The sequence below is a fragment of the Uranotaenia lowii genome, chromosome 2 (genome assembly GCF_029784155.1).
Source record: "Uranotaenia lowii strain MFRU-FL chromosome 2, ASM2978415v1, whole genome shotgun sequence".
Classification (NCBI taxonomy): domain Eukaryota; kingdom Metazoa; phylum Arthropoda; class Insecta; order Diptera; family Culicidae; genus Uranotaenia; species Uranotaenia lowii.
The window spans coordinates 271374924-271402068 of record NC_073692.1 but is presented as its reverse complement, the minus strand read 5'-3'; the positions used below and the strand labels follow the sequence as shown (position 1 = coordinate 271402068).

At 34.8% G+C, this 27145-nt stretch overlaps 1 protein-coding gene across 1 annotated transcript; it reads right to left on the bottom strand.

The window, feature by feature from the left end:
- Positions 1 to 61: 61 nt before the first annotated feature.
- On the bottom strand, positions 62 to 22752 carry LOC129747604 (uncharacterized). Its single transcript, XM_055741897.1, has 2 exons — positions 21806 to 22752; positions 62 to 885 (listed from the first exon to the last, which is right to left on the bottom strand). The coding sequence occupies exons 1-2, from the start codon at positions 22694 to 22696 to the stop codon at positions 274 to 276; spliced, it is 1503 nt and encodes a 500-aa protein (XP_055597872.1). The 5' UTR covers positions 22697 to 22752; the 3' UTR covers positions 62 to 273.
- Positions 22753 to 27145: the final 4393 nt, after the last annotated feature.

Here is a 27145-nt window from a genome sequence, read left to right as displayed (position 1 = left end):
TCAGCTCAACCGGGAAGTGTGATATCTGTCAGCGCTTCACAGTCAAATCCCGCATACTCAGCCCTGTTATTTACAAATTTTATTTGTCATAGTATAATTTGTTATCTTCAAGAAAGGCACAGTTGAGGATTCATCGAACGTAATGTAAGTTTTTTCATATGTTATCTAATCGAGGTCACCGGAGGTCACAGTTTTTTTGATGGGGTTTTCATACTTTGGAATGATTCAACCCTTAGAGGTCACAGTGGTTTCTTTTGCGGTGATAATTACAAACTAACCCGATGGCGGACAGGTGACTCCTGGGATGCAAGGCTTTTGGCATGGAATCGCGGGATCACAGCACGCCTGCCATGGCCAATCGCAGACATTTTCGGCTTCGTTGAAATGCAACCCGGGTGGACACTCCATCTCGCATGCTCTACCGGTGTCGCATTTGTAGAACTTATCACATCTGACGTGCGGCAAAAGTACTGGCACGTTGGGATTGACTGGAGGGCACAAATCGTTTGGTGTACAGTTCTCTGGGCACAAATTACATGGAGGCGGTGGTGGTGCCGGTGTTGAAGGCGGTGGTGGCGGTGGTAGAGTTGTGGGTGGTGGTGGAGGTGGAGTTGTGGGCGGTGGCGGTGGCGGAGTTGTGGGAGGCGGTTCTGGAGTTGTAGGCGGTGGTGGAGGAGGTGTTGTGGGCGGTGGTGGAGGAGGTGTTGTGGGCGGCGGTGGAGGTGGCGTTGTTGGAGGCGGTGGGGGAGGTGTTGTGGGCGGTGGTGGTGGTGGCGTTGTTGGAGGCGGTGGAGGCGGAGTTGTGGGCGGTGGTTCTGGAGTTGTAGGAGGCGGCGGTGGTGGCGTAATTTCAGTAGTTGGTGGTGGGAGTGTGTCTGGAGCTTCCTGTATTAGGAAAAAAAATCGAACTCTAAGTGATTGAAACTGATTTTAAAAAACTACGTACTGAAGAAGTCAGAGCACGTACTAGGCTTTATCAGAACTACTAAAGAATCGTATATCTTAAGTTCAATACCCGAAGACTGATTTGTTCAAAGTAATCTACGTATAAATTCACGAATCCTTAGATTGGGCAATGTGCGCCCGGCTGATGGCAACATTGTAGCATTTCCCCTTTTGAAAAACGTTAAATCTTGGCTCCGACAATCAGGACCTTGAGCGCATCATGGGGCGCCATGGCCTAGGACAGATGAGCGGAAACGGAGAACTGTTTGTAGAATTTTGTGGCAACAACAACATGGTGACCGGTGGATCGCTCTTCCCCCATCGACCAGCACATAATGTCACTTGGGTATCCGGAGATGGCCTATTAGAAAATCAAATTGACCACATCTGCATCATCCGAAAATGGAGAAGGATCCTTCTTGAAGTCCGCAACAAACGAAGCGCAGACATTGCATCTGACCATCACCTCGTCCTTGGCGAGATACGACTGAGAGTTGCGCGTGTCCAACGGCGCGAGGAGAAAGTCGGGTGGCGATACGACGTCTGCCGGTTGGAGAATCCAGAGGTGAAAAGGGCATACAGCTAGAATCCCTTTTTTGTAAATCCTTTATTTGAAACGGCTCATACCTTAAGGTTTTAAGGAGCCAAACTAGTTTTTTTTACAATTTATTTCTTAACTTAGCACTTTTATTTTAGAGGAAAAGAAAGATAGAAAGGGAAACATGAAAAATAAAAAGAATCATAGGCGAAGATCGATAGCTTTAAGGAAAAGGTACATTTCGAACATGTAGTCCAAGTCAAGCATAGCCAGCACATCCCTCACCGGAACGTTGGGAAGGGAGTCTATAAAATTCGTTCTGGCGATAAGGTGGACCTCACACGACCAAACAATATGCTCGATGTCATGGTAACCTTGACCGCAGCTACACAAATTGCTGCCAGCAATGTCAAAACGATAGAGTACCGCGTCTAAGGAGTAATAATTGGACATGAGACGGGAGAATATACGAATAAAATCCCGACTCAGGTCCAACCTATTAAACCAGGGTTTAAGGCTTACCTTTGGGATAATCGAGTGGAGCCACCGACCCAACTCATCCTCGTCCCATTTGCGCTGCCAGTTGACAAGAGGGTTTCTTCGAACCAAAAAGTAAAATTCGTTGAAGACGATTTCACGTTGATACGTGTCGCCTTCCATCGCCCCCACCTTTGCCAGAGAGTCTGCTTTCTCATTACCCTTTCTAGAATCCCTTGGAATTGCCGATAGACGGAACAGTCGAAGAAATGGGGTGCGGAATCAAGAAGGCCTTAATCACGAAGAGCCATGGTACTCTCGGTAAAGTTTTTGAAAGAAGAAGTGAATGGATGTCGGACGATACTTGGAGGATGCTCGATGATTGGAGAAAAGCCGATTACTTTATCACATTTCTCGCCACCTTAGAGGTGCAAGGACTAATTCTAGAATTCCGATAGAAGACCGAGCAGGTCAGTTATTGACTGATTCTCAAATAAATTTTCACGAGGAACAGTTTATTAGTTTCTATAGTATTAACTTTTAAGCTCAAACGAAACCTCTATATCATCTTTACGGAAATATAAAAAAAACCAACAAGGTTTTCAAGTGACGAAAATATTAGAATTTTTGAGCACCGGAAAATAAGCTCTTATGATCGTTAAATCATTTTGATCTATGAGAAACGCGGTTTAAAATTGATTATAGTGAAAAATCAAAATATGAATAATGGTGAAAATTGAAATACAATGTGCTTATCATGTACATTGTTTTTCAATTTTCACCATTATTCATATTTTGATTTTTCACTATAATCAATTTTAAACCGCGTTTTTACTTTATCTTGATGACCCGGGGCGTATAGAGCACAATCGATCGGGGCACGATGAGCATTTTCTGCCGCAACATCTAGCAGCGAATTCAATTCGATGAAGTCAGCTGAATTATCTGAATCGACGATTTAGCCCATCGCACAGTGGTCCAAAATGCGAAAAACGTGATCGTTGCTTATAACTTTTTTAGGTCACATTTTAGCATATTGGTGTCTTCGGAGAAGTTTGTCAGTAAAATCAGCTCTATAATAAAAAACTATTATTTTTCTGATTAATCCCCCTACAAGTGAGATAAAATTTCTAACTTCTCTGTTATAGGTTTTAGCTCTTTGATGGACTCGACAAACTTGTTAAAAATTAAATTTTCTACAACTTTGTCTCAGATGCCAAGTTTCTAAAATAATTATTATCCGAGATATCGGCCAAATAAGAAACTTAACCTCTAAAAATCAGTTTTTTAATAATAACTTTTTTCAGTAAATTTTAGTTTAATAAAATGTTCCACAAAGTTGTTTGTCTTACTAAAATACACCACTTTGTTGAACATTTCAAGTTTGTAAAATGTGACCTACTGCAGAGCTATGTTAAAAAGATTACCGAAAATAGGGCTTTTTCCCGCCTTATTTTACAAACACCGGGCAACATCGGGCAGCCCGCTTTAGATGCAAAATAAAGTCGAAGATTTCGTCTACAAGATGCAGGTACAATCGTCAGTATCCACTTGTATCCAAGCGAGATATATCAATTTTACTTTTCCATGTTTGCATTAAAAACAACGATTTCTATGAAAGCACATACAGCGCATTCTACTAGGTACGTGTGTTTTCTTCTAGCTTTTCTCTGCGCGATGTCAGGAGCAAATGTTTGGAAGTGCATTTGTATTATTGGCATCTCCAGCTTGTAGAGGATATCTTTTTCAATTGAACACACAATAACCTGTTCTAATAATACAAATGCGCTTCCAAACATTTGCTCCTGACATCGCGCAGAGAAAAGCTAGAAGAAAACACACGTACCTAGTAGAATGCGCTGTATGTGCTTTCATAGAAATCGTTGTTTTTAATGCAAACATGGAAAAGTAAAATTGATATATCTCGCTTGGATACAAGTGGATACTGACGATTGTACCTGCATCTTGTAGACGAAATCTTCGACTTTATTTTGCATCTAAAGCGGGCTGCCCGATGTTGCCCGGTGTTTGTAAAATAAGGCGGGAAAAAGCCCTATTTTCGGTAATCTTTTTAACATAGCTCTGCAGTATCACATTTTACAAACTTGAAATGTTCAACAAAGTGGTGTATTTTAGTAAGACAAACAACTTTGTGGAACATTTTATTAAACTTAAAATTTACTGAAAAAAGTTATTATTAAAAAACTGATTTTTAGAGGTTAAGTTTCTTATTTGGCCGATATCTCGGATAATAATTATTTTAGAAACTTGGCATCTGAGACAAAGTTGTAGAAAATTTAATTTTTAACAAGTTTGTCGAGTCCATCAAAGAGCTAAAACCTATAACAGGGAAGTTAGAAATTTTATCTCACTTGTAGGGGGATTAATCAGAAAAATAATAGTTTTTTATTATAGAGCTGATTTTACTGACAAACTTCTCCGAAGACACCGATATGCTAAAATGTGACCTAAAAAAGTTATAAGCAACGATCACGTTTTTCGCATTTTGGACCACTGTGCATCGGTTGGGTATGAGAGAGGTAATCAGTAGACTCGAGTTCGATTTCTGGTCTAGATGGTTTTTTTCCATTAACCATTCATGATCGATTATTTTGATTGCTGCATTATACGGCTAGTAAGGCTATGATCATTTAGTATCCGGGCACTTTATTTCGGCGATAGCTGCTTTCATAGAGCTCGGATATGCAAAACTTTAGTAGCGTTGTGTTGGTTATGAAAAGGACTATCATGCCTATTTTTGATAGATTTTTAAGTTAACGTGTGTTTGAGATATTTACGATGCAAAAAGACATGGTAAAAATAATTTTGCACAAATTTGCTCCTTTTACGCTTTTTGCGCCTCGAAAATTCTTCATTGTTGACTCGAAAGGTCATGAACTGTTGATTTTTTTCTGATTTTTTTTTTTCGGACCAAATGGTTAATAAGTATAAGGAGCCACTCTAGGATCAACACGAAGTTTAAATCAACCTTCGGAGTGCAACCCTTGATCTTAAATATGGTAAAAAGTTTATGGTTATTGGGGATAACTGAATGCAGACTCCCTAAATAATGCAAAAAATCCATTTCCGGCAGGCAAAAAGTGTTGCCTGACTAGTAGACACCAAGTAAATGACTAATAATGATCAGTTCCAATGATCGTAATCTGTGCATCCGGTTTTTACGCAATATGACAGATGTGTTCTGATGGACAAAAAAAAATTATGTTAAAACCGGATTTAAGAGTTCAAATTCTTCAAGATACCAACTCATGAATAGGTTCCAACCAGATTCTAATTGCTATATCCAGGTGTATTTGTGTAAAATATGATGATTTTGCAAAGGTTTTGGTTCTGTGGTAAAAAAAATAAATCAATACATGACTGAAAAAAGTGTGCAAAGATAAAAAAGAGATTTTATGAAAAAGTAAGAGTATTTTTTGAAATCATTGATAAATATTTTTTTAGATATTTTTAGTTTAAATGTCATATTAACACCTTCATTTCCTCCATAGAAAATTTTTCGATCAAATGAATAGTTTTTAAAATACACACGTTTGAAACTGCCCGGATACTAAATGATCATAGCCTTAGCATCATCCGCCAAACAAAGCACCATCAACATAATGTAATGAATTGTTTGTATTCTACAAGCAGACATACATTTTGATGGCAATGTTTGATGGATAAGTTTAGTGCAAAATGCATCGATCATGAATGGTAAATGAAAAAAAAATCACCTCGACCAGGAATCGAACTCAAGTCCACTGACTACCTCTCCGACCCCTAACAAATACGGCGAATCGTCAAATGAAACAAGTCAAGCTGTAGCTCTATGATTCAGTTGACTTCATCGAGTAATTCGCTGCTAGATTCTACGGCAGAAAATGCTCATTGTACCTAATTAATGGTGCTTATACTGCTCCAGTGGGGGTTCTTATATGCCCCTACAGTGACTGATTTTCAGGTTTTGGCAGAAAAAAATGAAAATTCATTTTTAATCGTTTTTATCTCATTTTTGAAGTTTTAGCCCGTTACTAAATAGACTTTTTTAGTGTCTGAACACTAGACTGGCCCATAACAAAAAAAATCCTTATATTCCACGCGGCACCCCCTAGGTAGGTGCCTTTAGGTGAAAAAATGACTTTCTGAAGGTTTCAGGCCAGTTGGCAGCAGCACGAGCTGGCGCAAAGAACTTGAAATTTGTTTGGAGATTTTCGACGAAATGTATGGAAAATCGACATACTTTCACTCTTTGTGTTCTAAAATATGTTTCCAAAAAGCTAGAAAGCTCAGAATTTCAGGAATTGTAGTTTAAACATGACAAACGAGTTTGTAAAAAATCGTGACGCAATACGAGTTGACTGTGATGAGTTATTTGCAATTGAATGTGTGATTTTTTCGCATTTCTTTGATATATCGTGAACGCTTAATAATCGCACTAACTTGATCGCATAGTCACACAATGAGAATAACAAATAGAAAGTCTGTGCCCTTTGCAAAGTTACGAAAAAAGCTCTTTAAAACATTATTGTGGGGCATTTAGACCTTCGAAGAAAAACGTGTAATGGTTAAAGCATTGTCAAAAAAGTCAACTCAAGAACTAAAAAATCTTGTGGTAAAACTTTTCGATCGGTACGATATACCAAAAGGTTTTTTTGACAATAGATCCTGAGCATTGGAAGACTATCAAAGAATTCAACAAAGGGCAACAACGTATAAGCAGTTTAAAGGTAGTAAATGACACTGCAGAAAGAGGGGTCAAGCTTATTTCCCACTATAACAAACTTCTCACCCACGGCGAAGCCGAAAATAAATTATTTTGCATTTAGTTAGTCATTATCGCAAAACTTACCAAAATCAAACAAAATCTTCATTGTTGAAAACTTTCAGGATCTATGTTTAATATACTTGCTTGATTGAAATAAACAATTTTGTTGATTACCAATGTAATATAAACGCCAAAAATTTTGAAGAAAGATCATTTAAACCAAAACTCTTTTTTTATACTAAAAACAATGCAGCTGTTCATAGTTTTTCGAACCTTTCTTTCAACTTTGTGTAAAGATATTTGTTATAAAATAAGCAATAACTTTGCCGAGAACACAAACTTTCTATCTGTTATTCTCATTGTGTGAAAATGCGATCAAGTTAGTACTAATAGTCCACCTATACACCGTTTACGATATATCGATGAAATGCGAAAAAAATCACAAATTTACTTGCAAATAACTCATTACAGTCAACTCGTATCGCGTCACAATCTTCTACAAACTTGTTTGTCATTGTTTGAACTACATTTTCTGAAATTCTGAGCTTTCTAGCTTTTTGGGAACATATTTTAGAACACAAAGAGTGAAAGTATGTCGATTTTCCATACATTTTGCCGAAAATCTCCATACAAATTTCAAGTCCTTTGCGCCAGATCATGCTTCTGCCAAATGACCTGAAACGTTCAGAAAGTCATTTTTTCACCTAAATGCACCAATCCAGGGGGTGCCGCGTTGAAATTTTTTTTTGTAAAAATCATCCCATACAAATTTGGGCCAGTCTACTGAACACGAAACAATGAAGTAAATCACAAGTTAAAGCTGTTTTCTGTGGTAAAATGAGCTTCCTTCTTAAGGTGGATATTATGCCCTATTTTGTGTTGAAACAACCATTGATAGAATAAATGATCATTTAGAAAAACCTGCATATCCTAATACCAAAATTTTATTTAGTATTTGCGAACTAGTTAAATAATTCTCATCTATATTAGAATTTCTGTATTGACACTTCATGAACAGTGCTCTAAACAGTCACCGTCATTGACAGAAAACGGGTTGAATGTGAGAGAAAAAACTCTCCCTTTCATCTTCTTCGGCAGTCGATGAAATAATCTCCGTTTGGAGAGAGTGAGGTTCTTGTTGACTGTGAATGTCTTCTCTTTTGTTTCACCATTCGTTTCACACTCAATCGTTCCACAAAGTCGTGACAGGATCAAACGTTCAAAAATCATTCAATTGGATCCTCTTTGAATAGCCAGGTTGGGCCATAATGGGCCCTAGGCAAAGTCGTGTAAACGCAGACAAATAAAAAAAATCCTCTTTGAATGTGTGAGCCTATCATATTCGCCTATATTCGCCTGTGCTACTTTGCATGTATCGAAAAAAGTGATCAAAATTAATAGCGGCTAAACGGTAAACGATAGACATTTTAAGTCTTCGAGACAATTTATCTACGTAACAAAAACTTTCGTATTCTATTGAAAAACATCTTAAAAATTCATCTAGAAGGGAAAAATGCCTATTTTCAATCAACTTATACGAGTCCGGCTGAGGTCGTACATTTTTATTAATGGATTCATTTTTCAAAGTTATTAGCTTTCAGACGCTGTAAGCGCACGAAACATTAATTTTCATTAGATGAATTGCAAACTGAGGCGTTTTCACCTAAAAAAAAGTCAATAAATGAATGATAAATCACAACAACAGAAATGACTCAATAGTGATTGAATGTATACAAATAAACTAATGTAATCTAATGTTTCGTTTTTACATCATTGAAAAGCTGATAACTTGAATAATTGAATCAAATAATAAAAAAATACTCTTGAAGTAATAATTGGGGGCATTGAATTGGTATAAATTCTTCTTGTCTCTATAATGTTCAACAAAGTTGGGTGTTTTAGCAATTTGAACATTGATGTGTATTGATAAATACACTGATTTTCTGAAACTTATTAAAAAAAAATATTGACCCTCTAGTGCCAAACCCGCCTTAAGACATGGTGTACTAAAATCGCCATAAAATCATTTTTTTACTACAATAATTTTTATTTACTTTTTTCGTAGAATCTTTCTAAATATGGTAAGCTAATAACAAACCATACTAATGCAAATGGTTTGACAAGCAGTTGTCAAAAGCAACAGCTAAGAAAAGTTTAAAAATATGAAAAAACTACAAATTGACCTATTTTTCGAAAAATGATCAATTTGGTAGCCAAAGAAATCCTTGGTCAATGAGTTTTAAGATCTAAAAAAATATTGGCAGTAAGGTTAAAAAGTAACCGCCATTCTGGATTGATTTTTTTAGAAGACAAATTCCTAAGTTAGGTAGGAGAGATGAACCTCACTTAAAGGTGGGGTTGGAAAAGTATGACAACAATTCGAAAAATATGTACAATATTTACTTTTAGTATAAGTTGAAATATCTCAGTAATTTATGGAAAAATTTCAACAAAAATTACTTTAAAGTATAACTATTGGTCAGGATTTATATATTTCAAAATTGAGGACAAATTGGTTGAATTTATAGAAACTATAATCGAAAAAGTACTGAAAGTGAATTTATTTAGCTTCTATGCAATTGTCAAAAGTTCTGTCTCATCTTAAAAGTTTTTCGTAGAATAAACCTTGTTTGTAATCATAAAACTAGGCTTTTGTGAATTTTCCAGCCAAAAAAAAATTGGGTTCTAGAGGATTAACAAAAACTGAAAAATTCTCATTTTATTTTTTAAATTGCTTATAATTTTTTCTGTTTTTTCATTCGATTTCTGTGATATCCTCGACAATTTTTTTTAATTGCACGATCTACAGATCTATTAAATGAATCAGGTGTATACACGAAGTATTTTTTAAAATATTTTTTATCTCCCTTATATGTGAATAAATCATTTATTTTTAAATAGAATATGAAAGATCTTGTTGTGTTAATAAATTCCCTCAAAGACATCAAGGTTCTATCGTTTACCGTTTAGCCGCTATTAATTTGATAGCTTTGCGCCGGGAACAACGCGTAAGTTCAACTTTTCTCAAATGGATTCCATTCATTTAAAATCGAAATGACTGAATTTGCATCGAAGCTCACAGTCATTTCCTCGAAGTGACTGTGACCGATGAGCGAAAGAAAATTGTAAATGCTGTCAGTCAGAGAGAGCTTTCTGAGTGAGAGAAGGCAATGAAGGAAACGAAAACGGAAGACTCTGAATGGAGAGAAATTTTACATTCACGCAAGGCTGTCGACAGTTTAAGCTCTGTTTATGAATTGATAATAAATTAGCACAATAGCGTTGTCATATCAATCTGTTCTGATTAAATTAATTTGTATTGTAATTTTGAGATTATTTCAGATTCAATGAACCTTTCTAGGATGTGAGAGATTTTGCAGAAATCTGTTAGAAAATTCTATTATATGAATTTACTTAACCCTCATCCGTATTAGAGTGTCATTTTGACACTATTGCAAGTTTGAAGGCAAGTTGTAACTTTTTTCAGAAGCTTTAAAAAACTAAAATTTATTCAGGGACCCTAAATGAATTCTAAAGTTCTTCAATATTGCATCTTTACTTTTTTATGGACAAACCCTGGAAGCCTGGACAAGAAAACTCCCTTTCCGACTTAGGCCGATGACATAGTAAGAGCGATGCGATGCGAATTGGCGAACGCGACCAATGCGAACTCGAGCGGCGGAACAAATTGACATCTGCTTCGCCGCGTTGAGTATGTCAGGTTTAAGCGATTCACATACATTCTCATCAAATGTGGTTCGCCGCATTGAATCGCATTCGCCGTTTCGCATCGCATCGCATTCACTATGTCATCGGCCTTAGGTCCACTCAGGCAAATTCTTATTATAATTTTCATAAGATGCGTCTTATGAACCGCTTTTTAGAGTGTAAAATTGTATTTCATAAGAATCTTATGAAATTCCTTTAGTTTTCATATGAACATCTTATGAAAAATAGGAGAAATGGCATTGTGAAAATATAATGAACACATTCATTCATTCCATCAATTTTTTTTTGTCTAACGGTACGAAGCACTCGCTATTGTTGGTAATTCGGTTTCTTTAACATTTTGATCTTTCTGATTGGTAAGTTTGAAATGTTTTTGATGTGAACGCTCAATATATTAGTAAACTAAAATATTTTTTTTGTTTACTTTTCAGTATGCTGACAGGAAAAAACGCAAGTTCGAAGAATCGGATGCGGGCAAAAAAACTTCGTTGGAACCGGGGTGTTGCTGTGCTGCTGATGACTACTTCATTATTTTATTAAAAGAAATTGGGAAAACAATAAAGTGAAGGTTTTCAATTTCAAATATCGTAAATTATTCTAATTAGAATTGACTTTCTGTTTCCATAAGAGCCTCTTTTGAAAAGCTACAAACTCTCATTGGATTAGGTGTTCATCTTCAGAATTCATTCGCGTCATAAGAGAATCTTATGAATTTCAATGATTTCTCTTATGGCGCCACTTCATAAGAGAATCTTATGGCATACATAATAGTATTTTTCTGAGTGTCGAATTCACAGTGAGCGCGGTGCGAAGTGCGAAGCGAATTTCCAATTCGCGCGAAAAACCGCTTCTCATTGAAACACGTTGGAAAAAACATCGACCAGCCACAGTGCAAGCGAATTTTCGTGCGAAGACCCGGCTGGATCGCGCGAATTCATCCTGTTCATCCGGACATACACTGAAAATATTCTCTCGGATATTTTTTATCGTAAAATGATTTATCAAAAAAATCTTTTTCAAAAGTTTATTTATTCAATTATCATTGCCGGTTCTGTGTTGGTAATGAAAAATCCGCGGTTTTTTAGCGCGGCTTTTCGAAAAAAACGCGGTTTCATTCTTTTTCAATTGAAACAAATTATAACTGGCAATAAACGACCGGTGGCATGAAAGCCCCACAATATGTGTATAGGGTGAAGAGGCTGAACGGATAGAAGTTGGAATTTGTTATCCGACGCCATCTTGAAATCCAATATGGCCCCTTCCACTCAACTTTAAAATGCTGGAAGTGACTGAAAAGCACACGAAACTCCCACAATATGGGTATTGAATGAAAGTACTCAATAAGTAGAAGTCGAATTTGGCTGTCCGACGCCATTTTGAAATACAAGATGGCGGTTTCCGCTTAATTCAAAATGCAACAAATAACTGAAAATCGTAAGTTCCATCCACAATATAAGAAATGAGTAAGAGGGATAAAAAAGTAGATGAAAAATTACTGACAAAAAATTAACAAAAATTTTGAGAGAACTGCAAAAAAGCACTGAAATGAATAAACAAAAATATAACAAGTGTTATTAAACTAAAGAAATATTGACAAAAATAAAACAAAACTGTGGGAAAATATGAATAACTATTACTAAAATTTAAAAATATGACAAAAAATTAGTGACAAATGACAAAACTTTGAATAAAACACGCCAAATGTGGTTATTAATTAGGCCAAAAATATGACAAATATTACAAAATAAGAAAAAAATATGAGAAAAAAATCACAGAAATGGTAAAACTATGACAAATGAAAAAAAAAATTTATGACAAAATTATAATCAAAATTTGACAATAAAATGACCTGACAGAACTAATATAAGGGTCAATATTTGACAATATATTTACAAAAATGACAAAATAATAACAGCAAATTTACAATAAAATCACAAAAATAAGGCAAAATGGCTAGAATATGAAAAAGTTTTGAAAAAAATATGACAATTTGTCAAAAATAATCACAATAATCTAACAAAATTATGAAAAATGAGATAAAAATATAACAAAATACTTTCAAATATATGTAAGAAAAATGACAAAATGATGACAATTACGACACAAAATCACAAAATTAAAAAAAAAAGACAAATCCGAACATATAATAATAATAATAATAATAATAATAATAATAATAATAATAATAATAATAATAATAATAATAATAATAATAATAATAATAATAATAATAATAATAATAATAATAATAATAATAATAATAATAATAATAATAATAATAATAATAATAATAATAATAATAATAATAATAATAATAATAATAATAATAATAATAATAATAATAATAATAATAATAATAATAATAATAATAATAATAATAATAATAATAATAATAATAATAATAATAATAATAATAATAATAATAATAATAATAATAATAATAATAATAATAATAATAATAATAATAATAATAATAATAATAATAATAATAATAATAATAATAATAATAATTTATGAATGATGAATATGTAAAAAATATATCGCAAATACGACGAAAACATGACACAATCTATACAAATCTATGGGCTTGTGATATGTGTAACTCAGTTGGCAAGTTAGTTCCCTCCTAAGCCAATGTCCGTGAGTTCAAATACAAGAGTAATCATCGAATGCAGTTGTACTGGAAAAGACTTTCAGTATGAAGAGAAGGTAGTAAAACGAATATAATCGAACGAAAAAAGACAAAACTATAAAAAAAAACTTACATTCAAACGAACAAAAAATCTGACAGAACTATGACAAAAATATGACAAATGAAAACATGACAAAATTATGACAAAAATTAAAATAAAATGAGAAAAATCTTACAGTACTATGACAACCTTTGTCAATTGTCATAGTTTTGTTTTATCATGGTTTTGTAACATTTTTTTTCATATTTTTTGTTGCATATATTTTTATCATATTTGTAAGATTTTGGTCATAGTATTGCCAGATTTATGTTATTTTATTTCAAAATTTTGGTCATAGTATTTTTTATTTTTGATTAGTTATTATATTTGTCATATTTTTATTTCATTTTTCATATTTTCCATAATGTTGTCAAATATTTGTCAAAGTTTTTATTTCGAGTTTTGGTATTATTATTAATTTGTTGTTATTATTTAGTCAATTTTTATTAAATTTTTGTCAGATTTTTTTAAAATTTGGTCATGACTTTGCCATTTCAATGTCAAATTTATCATAGATTTGGTATATTTTTCTCATATTATTGTAATATTTTTATCACCTATGCCATATTTTTATTAAAGTTTTGTCAGCGTTTCGTAAAATTTGTTATTATAATATTGTTTTTTTTTTCAAAATTTTGTTATATTTATGTCATAGTTTTAGTAGATTTTTTCTGCGATTTTCAGTCATTAAAAATATTTTAAAGTTGAGCGGAAGCCGCCGTATTGGATTTTAAGATGGCGTTTCATAGCGTCACACTGCAAAATTCGACTGTTACTAATTGATTGAGTTTTTCGGAATTAATGCGCTCACAGTTTTGTTAATTTGCAAAGATTTTTTCACGTGTAATTAATTTTTGCAACACCGAAGGTTTTTTTCAGTGTTGAACCGCTTCGCAATTCGCGTGCACTGAGGCCGGCCTTCAAAAACGAACTTGCGAAATTCATCCGGTGAATGAATATTTCGCTTCGCAGTTCGCTTCGCGCTCACTGTGTTCGTACCCTTAGGGCAGAAACACAGTGCACGCGAGCGAGCGAGCGAGCGATTTTCGAATGAACCTGAAATGAATTTCGCGCGAACATTTTTCAGGATCGTTCACAGTGCACGCGACGAACGGGATGCGATTTACACTGAGAAAAAAACTTTATGGATAGGAAAGAAAATAATATTTATGTAAATCAATTTATAGGGAATTGAAAGAATAATTTTTAAGAGGTTATTTTTGTTTAAATCATTATGAAATTATTCGTATGTGACATTCAATTAAAATTTTTAACAGCGTCATAAAACCATTTAATTATTTTTATTGCCGAATCCACTAACCGGAGTTTTCATCGCTATCAGCGCCGGCGACTTTCACTGACGTCAAATCATGTTGACCCGACAAATCCACGTCACGTGACTCGCAGAATAAGCACCAAAGATTTTATTTCAGAAGCACTTTAATGTAAGATAATTTTTTTCTAGAGTTATATTTATTATTTAATTTTATCGTTATCCTAGCTCATGTTACAGATTGAACCAGTAAAATTTATCTTTTTCAGGATATGAATGTTCTGTGCTTAGCAGTTGAGTGTTTTCTTTGGTTACAGATGTTAGGATGCTATAAATTTTTCTAGGAGTTTTCATTGTGAGTCCAAGCAACTGATTTTGATCTGGCAGCTAAAGAAAAGGAGTATTTGTTTTTCGAAGAAAATTATTTTTTATAAACCATCTTATTTATTTTGCCATCAAAATTTCACGTTCTCAAATTATTCAAGCAATTAAAAATGGAATGAAAAAATGTTGGACCGTGCGAGACCTGATGACCACGCCTTTTGTCATCGGAATCTCCAAAGGTTTCAAATAATTAGAGAAAAAAAAACGCGCGCCGGTTTATGGAATATGCATCTTATGCAGCTTGGCGATAAAAATAAATTCACAATGTTTAAATTTTCCCCCGAAGTAATGTGTTTTTTACAGCACAAAGAGCATTCATCATTTCAAATTCACCGTGCCGCAAAATAATACGAATTTCTCTTCAGAATTTGCTGGTCACCGTTTCGTCCATATACTGAACAAACGACAGGTATATGCTGAAAAAACTTTGTCATAATTGAAATTGACCTCTGCTTCGAATTTATTTAAAAAGTTAGTCGAGGAAAATCGTTTTTTTTTATTATTTAAAAATAACGCGATATATTTTCAAATAAAACTGCCGAGAAATAATCTCAGTGCTGGTTCATATGAAGTTTGGGTGAACCAAAACAAAGTATTCACGCGACTGCTGCGACGGATAATTTTCCGAATGGTATTTCGCGCGAGTAGTACGAATCGCGTCGCATGCACTGTGAACGGTCTCACAGCTTTCAACGTGTTCAAATGAGGTGCGATTCTTCGCGCGAATCGCTCGCTCGCGTGCACTGTGTTTCAGCCCTTAGAGTGTCAATTTGACACTCCAAAAGTAAAATCTATCTAAGTTGTTTAAATTATAATTAATTTCATACAAATCTTATATCAATAGAAACCTTGTAATGTCAGTAAAATATGATTTGAACATTATATATAGCTAAAGCTACTAGTTTTCACGTTATTCAGGATGAAAGAAAAAAAAAATCCGAAAAAACATGCCTTAGGAAAACTGCTGTAGTTCATATATTACACGTCCAAAAACATAATTGCTTCATGCATATAAAAGCTGAAGTTAATGCCTACATCATGAAGCCAAGAAATTTTTTTTTAAATTTTTTTCAAATGAAATGGTCACAAAAAGTTCAAAAAAGTGGTCTGAAAATCCTACTTTTCATTCGATTGCTAGTAAATACTGTTTGAGCGATGGTAGAGTTTTTAAAAAAATATGACTACAAAATTTATTGAAATTATAACATTTTGCTGTCTTTATATTTTCGATGGAACAAAAATTGAATTTACTTGAATTTTTCGAAGTTCACTACTTTGCGCAATTTTATTACAAATTGAGATTTCATTTGTTTTTGTGGTCCACCGTCAGGTTGTACCCGAATTTTTAGTGCTTTTACTTTGTTTGGATCAATCAAAAGTATATTCATTGGAAAGCAAATTTAATCTACATTCTAGTGAGGTGCAACAATTCACGCTGTGAGATTTCACAAAAATATGAAAATTATAAAAGTAAAATCAGTCCTGAATATCTAGAACCACAAGCAGCACGTCCAGCAGAACGTGTTTGTTCGCTCTCCGAGTAGGTACGGTGGGTGGTAATTTGGGCAGAGAGCCAAACCGAGAGAAGAAATAATGATGCGTGTCGTGACTTGCAAACTCGAACCACTATCAATAGGAAAATTTCCAACCAAGAAACGCACGACACCCACGACACGCATCATTTTTCAGCTCTCGACTTGGCTCTCTGCCCAAATCACCACCCATCGTACCTACTCTGAGAGCAAACAAACACGTTTTGTTGCTGGACGCGCTGCTTGTGGTTCTTAGAAACTCAGGAATGATATTACGTTTACAATTTTCATATTTTTGTGAAATCTCACGGCGTGGATTGTTGTACCTCACTAGAATGTACATAGATTAAATTTTCTTTCCAATGAATATACTTTAAATTGGTCCAAACAAAGTAAAAGCACTGAAAATCCGGGTACAACCTGACGGTGGACCACAAAAACAAATGAAATTTCAATTTGTAAAAAAATCGCGCAAAGTAGTCAACTTTGAAAAATTCCAGTAAATCCAATTTTTGTTGCATCAAAAATCTAAAGACAACAAAATGTTAGAAATCTTGTAGTCATACTTTTTCAAAAACTCTACCATCGCTCAAACAGTTTTCACTAGCAATCGAATGAAAAGTAGGTTTTGACCATTTTTGTTTAACTTTTTGTGACCCATTCATTTTTTATATTTTTTTATATTTCTTGGCTTCATGATGTAGACATTAATTTCAGCTTTGATATGCATACTGCAAATATTTTTTTGGACGTGTAATATATGAACTACAGCAGTTTTCCTGAGGCATGTTTTTACGTATTTTTTTCTTTCATGCTGAATAACGAGAAAACTAGTACACGGAAAATAATAAAAAGGTAAAATTTACCGAGATAGCAAGGTGAACGCTCGTGAAAGACAAAAAGGTAACTTCTACCTCTTCGAGGTGAAACTCACCTCACAGCGCGGTAAAATTTACCTGAATCGAGATTGGAAAAAAGGTACAATTCACCGAGAAAAAAAGGTGAATCCAAAAAAGGTAAATCTTACCTCGTAGCGAGGTGAAGTTCACCTGAATTGAGCTGAATAAAAAAAAGTATTGTTCACCTAGAAAAAAAGGTAAACCAAAATAAGGTAAAACCTACCTCGTAGCGAGGTGAAGTTGACTTGGATTGAGCTTAACAAAACGGTACAATTCATCTCGAAAAAAAAGTAACAATTTGCCAAACCCGTTTATTGAGGTTAAGCTGTTTTGTATTCCGGAACAAGTTTTGCTTTGTGCCTAATATGTGAAAATCGGAATAGAATGGTAAGTGTTTTCTTAGATATCATTAAGTTGTGCTGGTTCTCGTCATAATACATTGGTTTTGTTTCAGATCGGCCCATAGAGCTTTGAGGTGTATTCCACGTCATCCACCAGCCGGAAAAGCCGAACCTGACCGGATTAGTCGAACGGAGGAGGTCATGAATGTACGCAACGCAGGAGGATTCAGCGGCAATGGCGGCTCAGAAGAACGCGAAGCCGTATTACCAGTCCCTATTTATCGCCAATAAATATCATTTTTGAAAGAATTTTGTATTTTTTTAATTCTTATTGAAGAAACCAATCAAACAAACCAGCATTTACCTTTTAAATCAGTGAATGGGAAAACGGTATTATTTACTATTTTGCTAGGTGAATGCGAAAAGGTAAAATTTACCTTTTTGCTGGGTGAATTGAAAAAAGGTAAAATTTACCTTTTTGCTAGGTGAATGAAAAAAAGATAAAATTTACCTCGAAAGAGGGGTGGAAAAAAATCACCTCGCAAAAAGGTAAATTTTACCTTTTTTTATTTTCCGTGGTAGCTTTAGCTATAAGGTACACCGGGGTATGTGTGGACGATGGCTATTAAAAAAATACTGTGCACTATGTTTTCAAACTTTTAATGCAGAATGTTCAATTTACTTGAAATCTATCCAATAACTTTGAAAAAGATACGATTCCGACAATAACGGATGTTTACAGCGATTTTTTGCAAATTTTCTATTTTCAACTACGATGTCGAGGTGATGTGCATCTTTTTCAATAACAAATTATTCGTGAACTAGGTGGCTCTTGACGAAAAACTCTACATTGAAACAATCCTCACTTTCGAAACAACCAGTGAGGAAAAGAAACAGCGATTAAAAATGAAAAAAGAAGAGTTTATTCACAAAAAACCAAAATTTTGTCTTCAAACCCTACCTGGGGTAAGTGTGGACGGCTTTATAAAGTCTGTTTCACATAGAATCTGGTCTCATCTTTTCATTTACTGCAGCGCCCCTAGTTGTCACATCGCGACTCTATTGACAGTGTTTTGATCCGGATGGTTTGTTTACTTAGTGGTGAAAATTTCATCAAGATTGAAGCAATCAGTCAAAAGTTATCGGCGATCGAACGTGAAAGGCGAGAGAAAATTCTCCACACTCACGTAGAGAAACCGACGGGGTCAGGGTAAAATTCGCGAAATTCCTGAAATATCCAAAATCGACTGTAAATTCGGTGCTGCAACGTTACCGGGAGACCCTTACGGTGGATCGAGCAAAACAAACCATGCGTAAAAGTGGAACATATGACCGGAAGCTGCGAGCAAAGGTAATTCGATCAGTTCACAATAGTTCTGGAATCTCCTTGCGTGATTTGGCGAAAAAGTTAATAACGAACAACAATACAGCTCGACGAATTTGTTTACGAGAAGGCTTGCGGTCGTATCATGCAAGCTAACACCCCAACAGGACGCTGAAACAAAACCTGGTTGCCAAAACCAGGGCAAGGAAGTTGTACGAGAAAGTGTTGACCAACTACAACGGATGCATTTTGATGGACGACGAAACTTACGTCAAAATTTAACAAATTTTACCTTGCGAAGCGTAAAGAGAATGCTGCGGGTAGATTCAAGTTTGTTTTCGCAGATAAATTTGCTCGTAAGTTGATGATTTGGCAAGGGATCTGTAGTTGTGGGAAGAAAGAACAGTTTACAAAAAAGAATGTCTTCAGAAGAGGATTTCGCCATTCCACAAAGGTCCGGTGAAGTTCTGGCCGGAACTGGCAAGCTGCCACTACAGCCGGGACGTCGTTAAGTGGTATAAGGAGAACAAGATCGATTTTGTTGAAAAAAGTATCAATCCATCAAACTGTCCGGATTTTCGTCCCATCGAGAAATATTGGGCAATAGTTAAGGGCAAACTGAAGAAATGTGGCAGAACCATGAAAGAACCCCACTCAAATGGAAAAGTGGTGGAACAAGATGGCGACTGAGGTTACCAGCAGTACTGTGCAGAAAATGATGGGTGGTATCACAAAAAAAGTTCGAAAATTCATCCGAAAAGCTGACGAATGATTTTTATAGTTTTTTTCCTTGAAGTGCAATAAAAACCCTACAAAATGACATATTTTCTTTAGTTGTACGTTATTTCTTTGAGGAGAAATGATCTATTTTATCCGACCAGATTCTATGTGAAACAGACTTTACAGGCTTGATATTTACATTTTTTTCTATTTTCTGTCTTTCATTCAATACAATTTAGCTATACTGCCGTTCTAAGCAAGATTGCCCCATGTGGAAAAACGTGCAAACGAGAAAAACGCGATTGGAATATCAGCTATATTTCCAATTTTTCTCTCAAACTAAAAATTCACTGACAGTTTTTTCGTAGTGAACAGTTTAAGTTAATCATGTTACAATGTTTTCTGTCAAAAAAATTACATTTCCTACAAAAAAAAATAGCAAATTAGAGCCAAAAATTCTCCGTGTGACACTTTTGCGTAGACTCAGAACGCATGCCGATGCTAGTTCTACGAAAAACTGTCACACGGCTACAATTTTTCTATCATTTGAAAAGCTTGCGTAGTTTATTTTTTTCCCAAAAACTCTTTGTTCATAAAAATGTATAGTTGAGTATGGATCTTGTAAGTAGTGCCTACCGAAAAGTGTTTAGTGAATTTTTTTCTGAATAAAACACTCAAGGCTTCTCGCTCCTCCTCTGCCCTCTATTTTAGTGTTCTTTTCAGTGAATAACATTAAATTCAACAGTTTGAACTCATCTTAAGACAATTTTTTGATAAAATTTGCATTTTTCATAGAATTTTCTCTAGTGTGACATTCTTGCATAGAACTTACAACATAGAGACAACCACCTTGATGAAAATTTCGTATAAGTTCAGAAAAAAGTATACTTGTTTGTGTTTTTATTCGAAAGTTAACACTAAAAGAGACCGTTTCCAGCAAAAAAGTGAAAATGACCCAAAAGTCACATGGGACATTCTTGCTTAGAACGGCAGTATATTCAGCATTCGGATCATGAAAAGTTGGGTTGTTCTGGAATAAGTATATATTTTCCAGCAAAAATTATTTCCTGTAAAATTACGCAAATGTCCTGTAACAAAAATGAGCAGGACATTTACCGTAATTTTACAGGTCGAAAAACAAATTACGTGACATTTAATTTTTAGTTTACAACTTTTCTACAGGACATTTGCTGTAATACTAAATGAATCTTCGTTAATTTTCAAGGAAAACAATTTAAAATTACAGTTTTTGTTAATTACAGGTTGATTTATTTTAAAGGTTGCAGTTTCAGTGACACGTAATAGTCAAAAAAATTTTCTGTGCTGATAGATTTTACTTTTAGAATGTCAAATCGACACTCTAAGTCGGAAAAGGGATTTTTTGTCCAGGCTTCCAGGTTTCGTCCATAAAAAAAGTAAAGATGCAATATTAAAGAACTTTCGAATTCATTTAGGGTCCCCGAAGATTTTTTTTGCTTTTTGAAGCTTCTGGAAAAAGTTCCAAGCCTTCAAACTTGCAATAGTGTCAGAATGACACTCTAATGCGGATGAGGGTTAAATGACAAAAATTTAAAAAAAATCACAGAATTGACAAAAAATATAACTTTTAACAAATTTTGTAGTTTCTGATATTTTTCATTTCTGGCTTTTGGCATTTTGGACATTTTTGTAACTTTTATCATTTACTTTTTTAACTTAGTGTAACTTGTTATTGAAATTGAATTTTTATTCATTTGTGATATATTTTATAAGTCAGCTCTGAAACATTCCATAAACCTGAAGCCACAGATTTTCTGACAACCATCTCAGAAGGTCGATTTTTGGTTGAAATATGTTTTCGTTAAAACACCAGATCTCGGCGTAGTATTCTTTTTTAAGTCATTTGGAATCAAAATTTGAATTTTACTAATTCCTCTTAAGTGATTTTTATGCTCAAAGAATAGTAAGCTCTCGAGGGCACACCTAAAATTAAATCCGATTGAGCTGAAATTTGCACAGTTCTGCTTTTTGGACCAATTTAAAAAAATATATATGTTTGGTCCATTTTCGAAAACCGATGATGCAATTTTTCCCGTACATCCATTGTCACCCTAAAGAAGGTAGGCCCACTACAGTTTTCCAACCTCTAATCCTTTCAACTCACCTCACATGTTTCTTCGTTTTGATTCCATTGTTCATTATTTGGGCACATAACAACGCAAAGTAATCCATTACGACACTCCTTATACGCGTCCAGCATTTCGGGGTGGGGGAAACGTAAAATATTGTTCGGATCATCTATGAGAGGGCAGCGAGGATCTTCGACGCATTCCGCAATGCATTCTTCCGGTTCCGGATCAACACAGTTTACTAGGTTTTGATCCCGGCATGTCCGATGCACCTTGCTCCAAAATTGACCTTCGGGACATTCGCTCCAGCAGGCACATTCGTCGCGACATTGTAGGTACCAGGAACATTTCCCCGGATGTGGAAGTTGCACGACGCCTGGACAGTCTTTGGGACACCGTAAGTCTGGAATACAGTTTTGAGGACAACTTCCTTCTGGTCCTATTCCCCCTGGGAAACATTCTACGAGCTGCGGCCAGTTGCAAACTTGTATGACATAGTCGAAAAGCAACGGTTCGGGACATGTGAACAGCATCGGGCCCGTTGGCGAGCAATGGTAGAATTTATTGCACTCCTCGTGTGGCTGTTTCGATCCCAGAGGAAAATCATTGCAAACTATCGAATTTGTCAAAACTCCCGTGGATCCATCGAGAAAGCTGTCTTTGGCGTAAAAAGAAATTTCAGGAGTCGGCTCTTCTGAACACTCATGGTACATCGCATAGTCACACACTAAGGTATCGGGATTAAAGTAACTTCGATCGGGACATTCGAAGATAGAGGTAACATTGTCTCCACACTCGACGAACTTCCTACAATCTGACCAGTGACTTCGTACAGTCCTATCAGCACAGATGCCTTCCGTTCTCACAAATTTCCCAAAAAAGGCGAAGGTGATGACGAAGGCGGCCAACACCCACTTCACTATCATATCTGTTGTTGCAAAAAAAACTTTGATTCCTCCTCAATTGAACGCAAATGTACACAACTCGGACACGAATGGCAAATGCTTACATTGACTTATATATTTATGAGACACCCAAGAACCATTAACATTATCAACTTAGATCCCGTTTGATAAGAGAAATTTGTTATTAAAATGTAACCCGTCAATATTTCAAGACCGATAACATGGTGTACATACCAAAATTCACATTCGTTTTGAGGAGGAAGAGGAAACACCTTTTGAAATTTTTAATCATTTCATTTCTGTTGGAGTGAAAGAAACAAGATCCCACATTTTACACAATTTTCGTAAACAGTACCAAATATGACCATTGGCCATTCCCACGATTTTGAATTAAAAATTTGAGTATAATCTATAGACCAGAGGTTTTCAAAGTGGATCCTAACGCCGCGCCCCCTGTTTTCTGAAATTCTAGACACCAGCTGGTTTTTTTTAAAGTAATATCAAATAATCTCTGAATTGATTTAATATAATAATCTAATAAGAATACAAACTAAATAATTAATTGAATAAAAAAGGTTTCAGCTCGTGAAGCACTATTTCGAACGAGTGGATAACAGAACAGATTGAAATTCAAACCGATTTCAGTGTCGATAACCGTTTCAAATCATTTCAATTTTCTTCATATCATTTCATATTTTTATCATATTTTTCGTCTATTTTATCACAAAAATAATTTTGGGTAGTAGGTAATGGATAATGGATTTTATTTGGAAGCAGCATTTTGTAGCAAAATTCAGAAATTGAGATGTGAATTTCACAAAATTTAAAACATCTCTCATTTTTTGTTTCAATTAAGCTTTTTTCTTGCTGCGTATAGTTTTTTTTGTTTCGATTATAGTCGCTTTACCATCTTTATGGCATTCCCGACTTCACGTATAGTCATTTTTGCTTTTGAAGCTTCGTTCAATCATAGATAAAAATCGGTTTCAACTGGTTTCTGCCAACTGGTAGTTGTTCAATGAGCCAATGTTTTGGTCGAAACTAGTCAGGTCGTTGTCAATGAAGCAAGTTGAAACTAGTCAAAATAGTCAAAACCGATCCAGCTCGACAGGGGGTTTCGTTACAGCCTGGAAGAAATCGGTAGAAGTCAATTGGAAAAAGAAAGGAATTCAATCGTCAATCCATTTCTACTTGTTTCGAACAAACTTCATTAAAAAGACTTGAAGTTAATGAAATCCTGGTAGAATAATGACGGTGTAAAACTCAAAACTTAGCTTTTTTTCAATTAAAATGAGTTTTTTCTTCTCAATTATTGAGCGTCTGCAATAAAAGTGTACCCGTTTTAAATTTGCTATCACACCGGTGGGGAGCGCGTGATTAAAAAAAAAATAAAATAAAAATTTGCTAAAAAAAAAATTGCTAAACTGGTATACCTCAAACCAATATTTAGACCTGAACCGTTGCAGGTGCTCTTAAAGATGTTAATAAAGAAGAAAAACGTATTAGAGACCCCGTTCGATTTTTTCAAGAAAACCGGTACATGTTGTGCTGCCAAAATCGAACGGTTTTTTTTCTCATCTTGTTTTTCAGTTATTTTAACAAAATAACTATTATTATTATCAAAAACGTTATTTTTAGTCAATTTCCGACCATTTGTAGTCATTTATTAATTTTTTCATCATGTTTTTATGCATTAAGCACTTTACTTGTTTTGTTTATAATGTTTGATTTCTTTTGTCATATTTACTGTTTTTGTCATTCTCATTTGGGGTCTTTATTTTGGGCGGGGTTAGAAAATTTATTTCAAATCTTTGATATCATGTTTGCTGATGATTATATCAACATAATTGTAATAAGCTGGCAGAATCGATGCTAAAATGAGTCCTGAAGCGCGACAAAAGCCTTCATCAAAATAGTGACCTAAAGCAGTGGTCGGCAACCTTTTGAGACAGAAGAGCCAAAAATTGAAAATTAAGGAAATGTCCAAGTTTCAAAGAGCCTCAATTCATTTTATCCTTACTACAAATAATGGTGATCGTAAGATACATTACATCCTTATGTTAACTCAGTTTTATTATTCTTTTTCACAGCGCCACAGGTTTTCGTTGTTTAATTGGCAAACGAAAGGGATTTTCTTTCTTCTGAATCAATACATTTTTATAACTGGTTCAGCTTAGTAACGTTGAAATATTGGCGATCTACCATTGTGACCTGATGAAATCTATCATTTCAAACTTTGGTGCAATTATTTCCCAACACCTGTTCCCAGATAAAAAATAGACTTTCTATGAGACTATGTGTTCTGTTGAAATATTTAAAAAAAGCTTTAAAAACTTTTTATATAATAGATATAAAAAAAACTATTCGAGGGTTTGTCACCATAATTTTTTCTTCAAATTCTACAAATATGCCTTAATTTTTTTTTGGTTTTGAACATCCGTTAAAATCCATTAAGGTTCATTCATAACTATCATTTTTGATAGATAAATATTTTCCGGGCCTTAGAATAAATAAACCAACAAATTTTAATTCATAAATGTTCATTTTACGGATTGAAAAATATTAGTCAAAATTTGACAAAATTTAACAATCGGTCGCGAGACGTGGCCTATAAAATGTGGTTATAAAATTTCTTATATTTTTTTGGCTTTCTTACAGAAAGGCATAGGGAACGGTCAGTTGGGGATATCATTAATTAAGGGTCCAATACCCCACTTTATAGGTACCAATCGACTCAGCTCGACGAGTTACGATGATGTCCGTCAATTTGTATGTTCCATAAAAACGTTCTTAACACATTAACTCCTATTCTAGGTTTCACGATTTTGATGAATTTAGTATCAAAAAATTACATTTTTTTCCTGTAGGGCAGTGTTCCGAATATCACTCATTTTCAATGAATGTTTCTGATTGCACTTCGCAACTGAACGTACAACGGTCGGGTTTCGTTATTGATTGCTACTGGACCTACCCGATCATCGATCGTTCAATTCATCGCTAAAATACAGATCACCTCGTACGATGCTTGCTGTCAAAACAGTGCAGCACCATCATCAAATTGGAATCTCACCAATGCGCAATGCATAGGGCGAATCTTGTTGGTCTTCGATCAGGAGTGAATGGATCAGGCAGTGAGTGAGTGATACATGAAGCCGATCATTAGCGTATTTTGTTTGATTTGATATATAGCAAATTAATAAATTTATTTGTTGTTATAACGTTTTTTAACATCAGTATGATCAAAATCAAATTGAAGTTGTGTTTGTGAGGGAAAGATGTTCACTTTCGCCATGTTTTTCAAATTTTACAAGTTCTCTTATTAAACTGTCGTCCGTCACGTTAAAACTACTGAGAATTTATGGTGTCCCGCACAACTGTTTGATTTTTCTCGTCCTGCAAAAAAATAATTTTGAATTTCATATAATTCAGGCAGATACTGAGTGAGCTACATTCAGAATGGATCAGTTTGTATCTCACTCATCTCCGATATGCGATGTTTGCTAAACCGATAATTCTGAATGATGCGACTCGGTTTGCATAGCTGATAGGAGCGCTGATCGAGATTGCATACCAGCCAGGCGAAGCAGTTGCGAGAGGCGCTATCCCATTATACAATCTGAATGTTTCCAACAGGAAACGCATCCTGAGTGTTTGTTTTGATTGATTTTCGGAAGACTGCTGTAGGGCATATTTCAAAACCAAAAACAAACAAAATTGTTTAAAATTTTTCTATTCCATAGTAAATATAATGCTTATGTCGCACAGTGGGGCAGACCTGACCAATCGATGGTCAAAACCTCATAACTTTTTTAAATGAAATCCTGATCAAAATCTTTAATTTGATGCAACTTTTTTTCATCTAGATGTTGTGAAATTTGATCTAGATAACTTTGTTTAGCAGATTTTCCTTATCAACTTGAAGGCTACTCAGTCGATCAGCGTGAAAATGATCATGAAAGGGTTTTTAGGAACCTTCATAAGTTAAATGATGCTTTAAGATCCCTCCCCTCACAAGAATGGGGGGTCCCCATACAAATGTTACCTGAATATCTACAAAACTCTTGAATAAATAATTCAAATGGACCCAAATTTGTCAAGAAAGATATGCATGTTATTTTAACGCTAGTTTGAGACCAATCTCTTTTCTGGAAGAAGGAGATTTCATAGAAATGGTACCAAATTTCTACATTTCAAAAAACTAACCAAGCAACCACAAAAAATCTAACAACTGGTTGGAACCTGACAAGGAACAAATCAAGCAAATTGAACCAAATTGAATCAAATTTGACCTCTGAGGATTCCGGGGTACGACAAATCTTTTATTATAATGGCTTAAAACTCATTCCATCTATGAAACGAATGCTTCCATACAAATTAAATATGAAAAATATGAACGGAATTGTTTTCCAAGTTTCATGTCAGTGTGATCAGTGGTAACAGAACAAATAAGTTCAGATAATAAATTAGTAT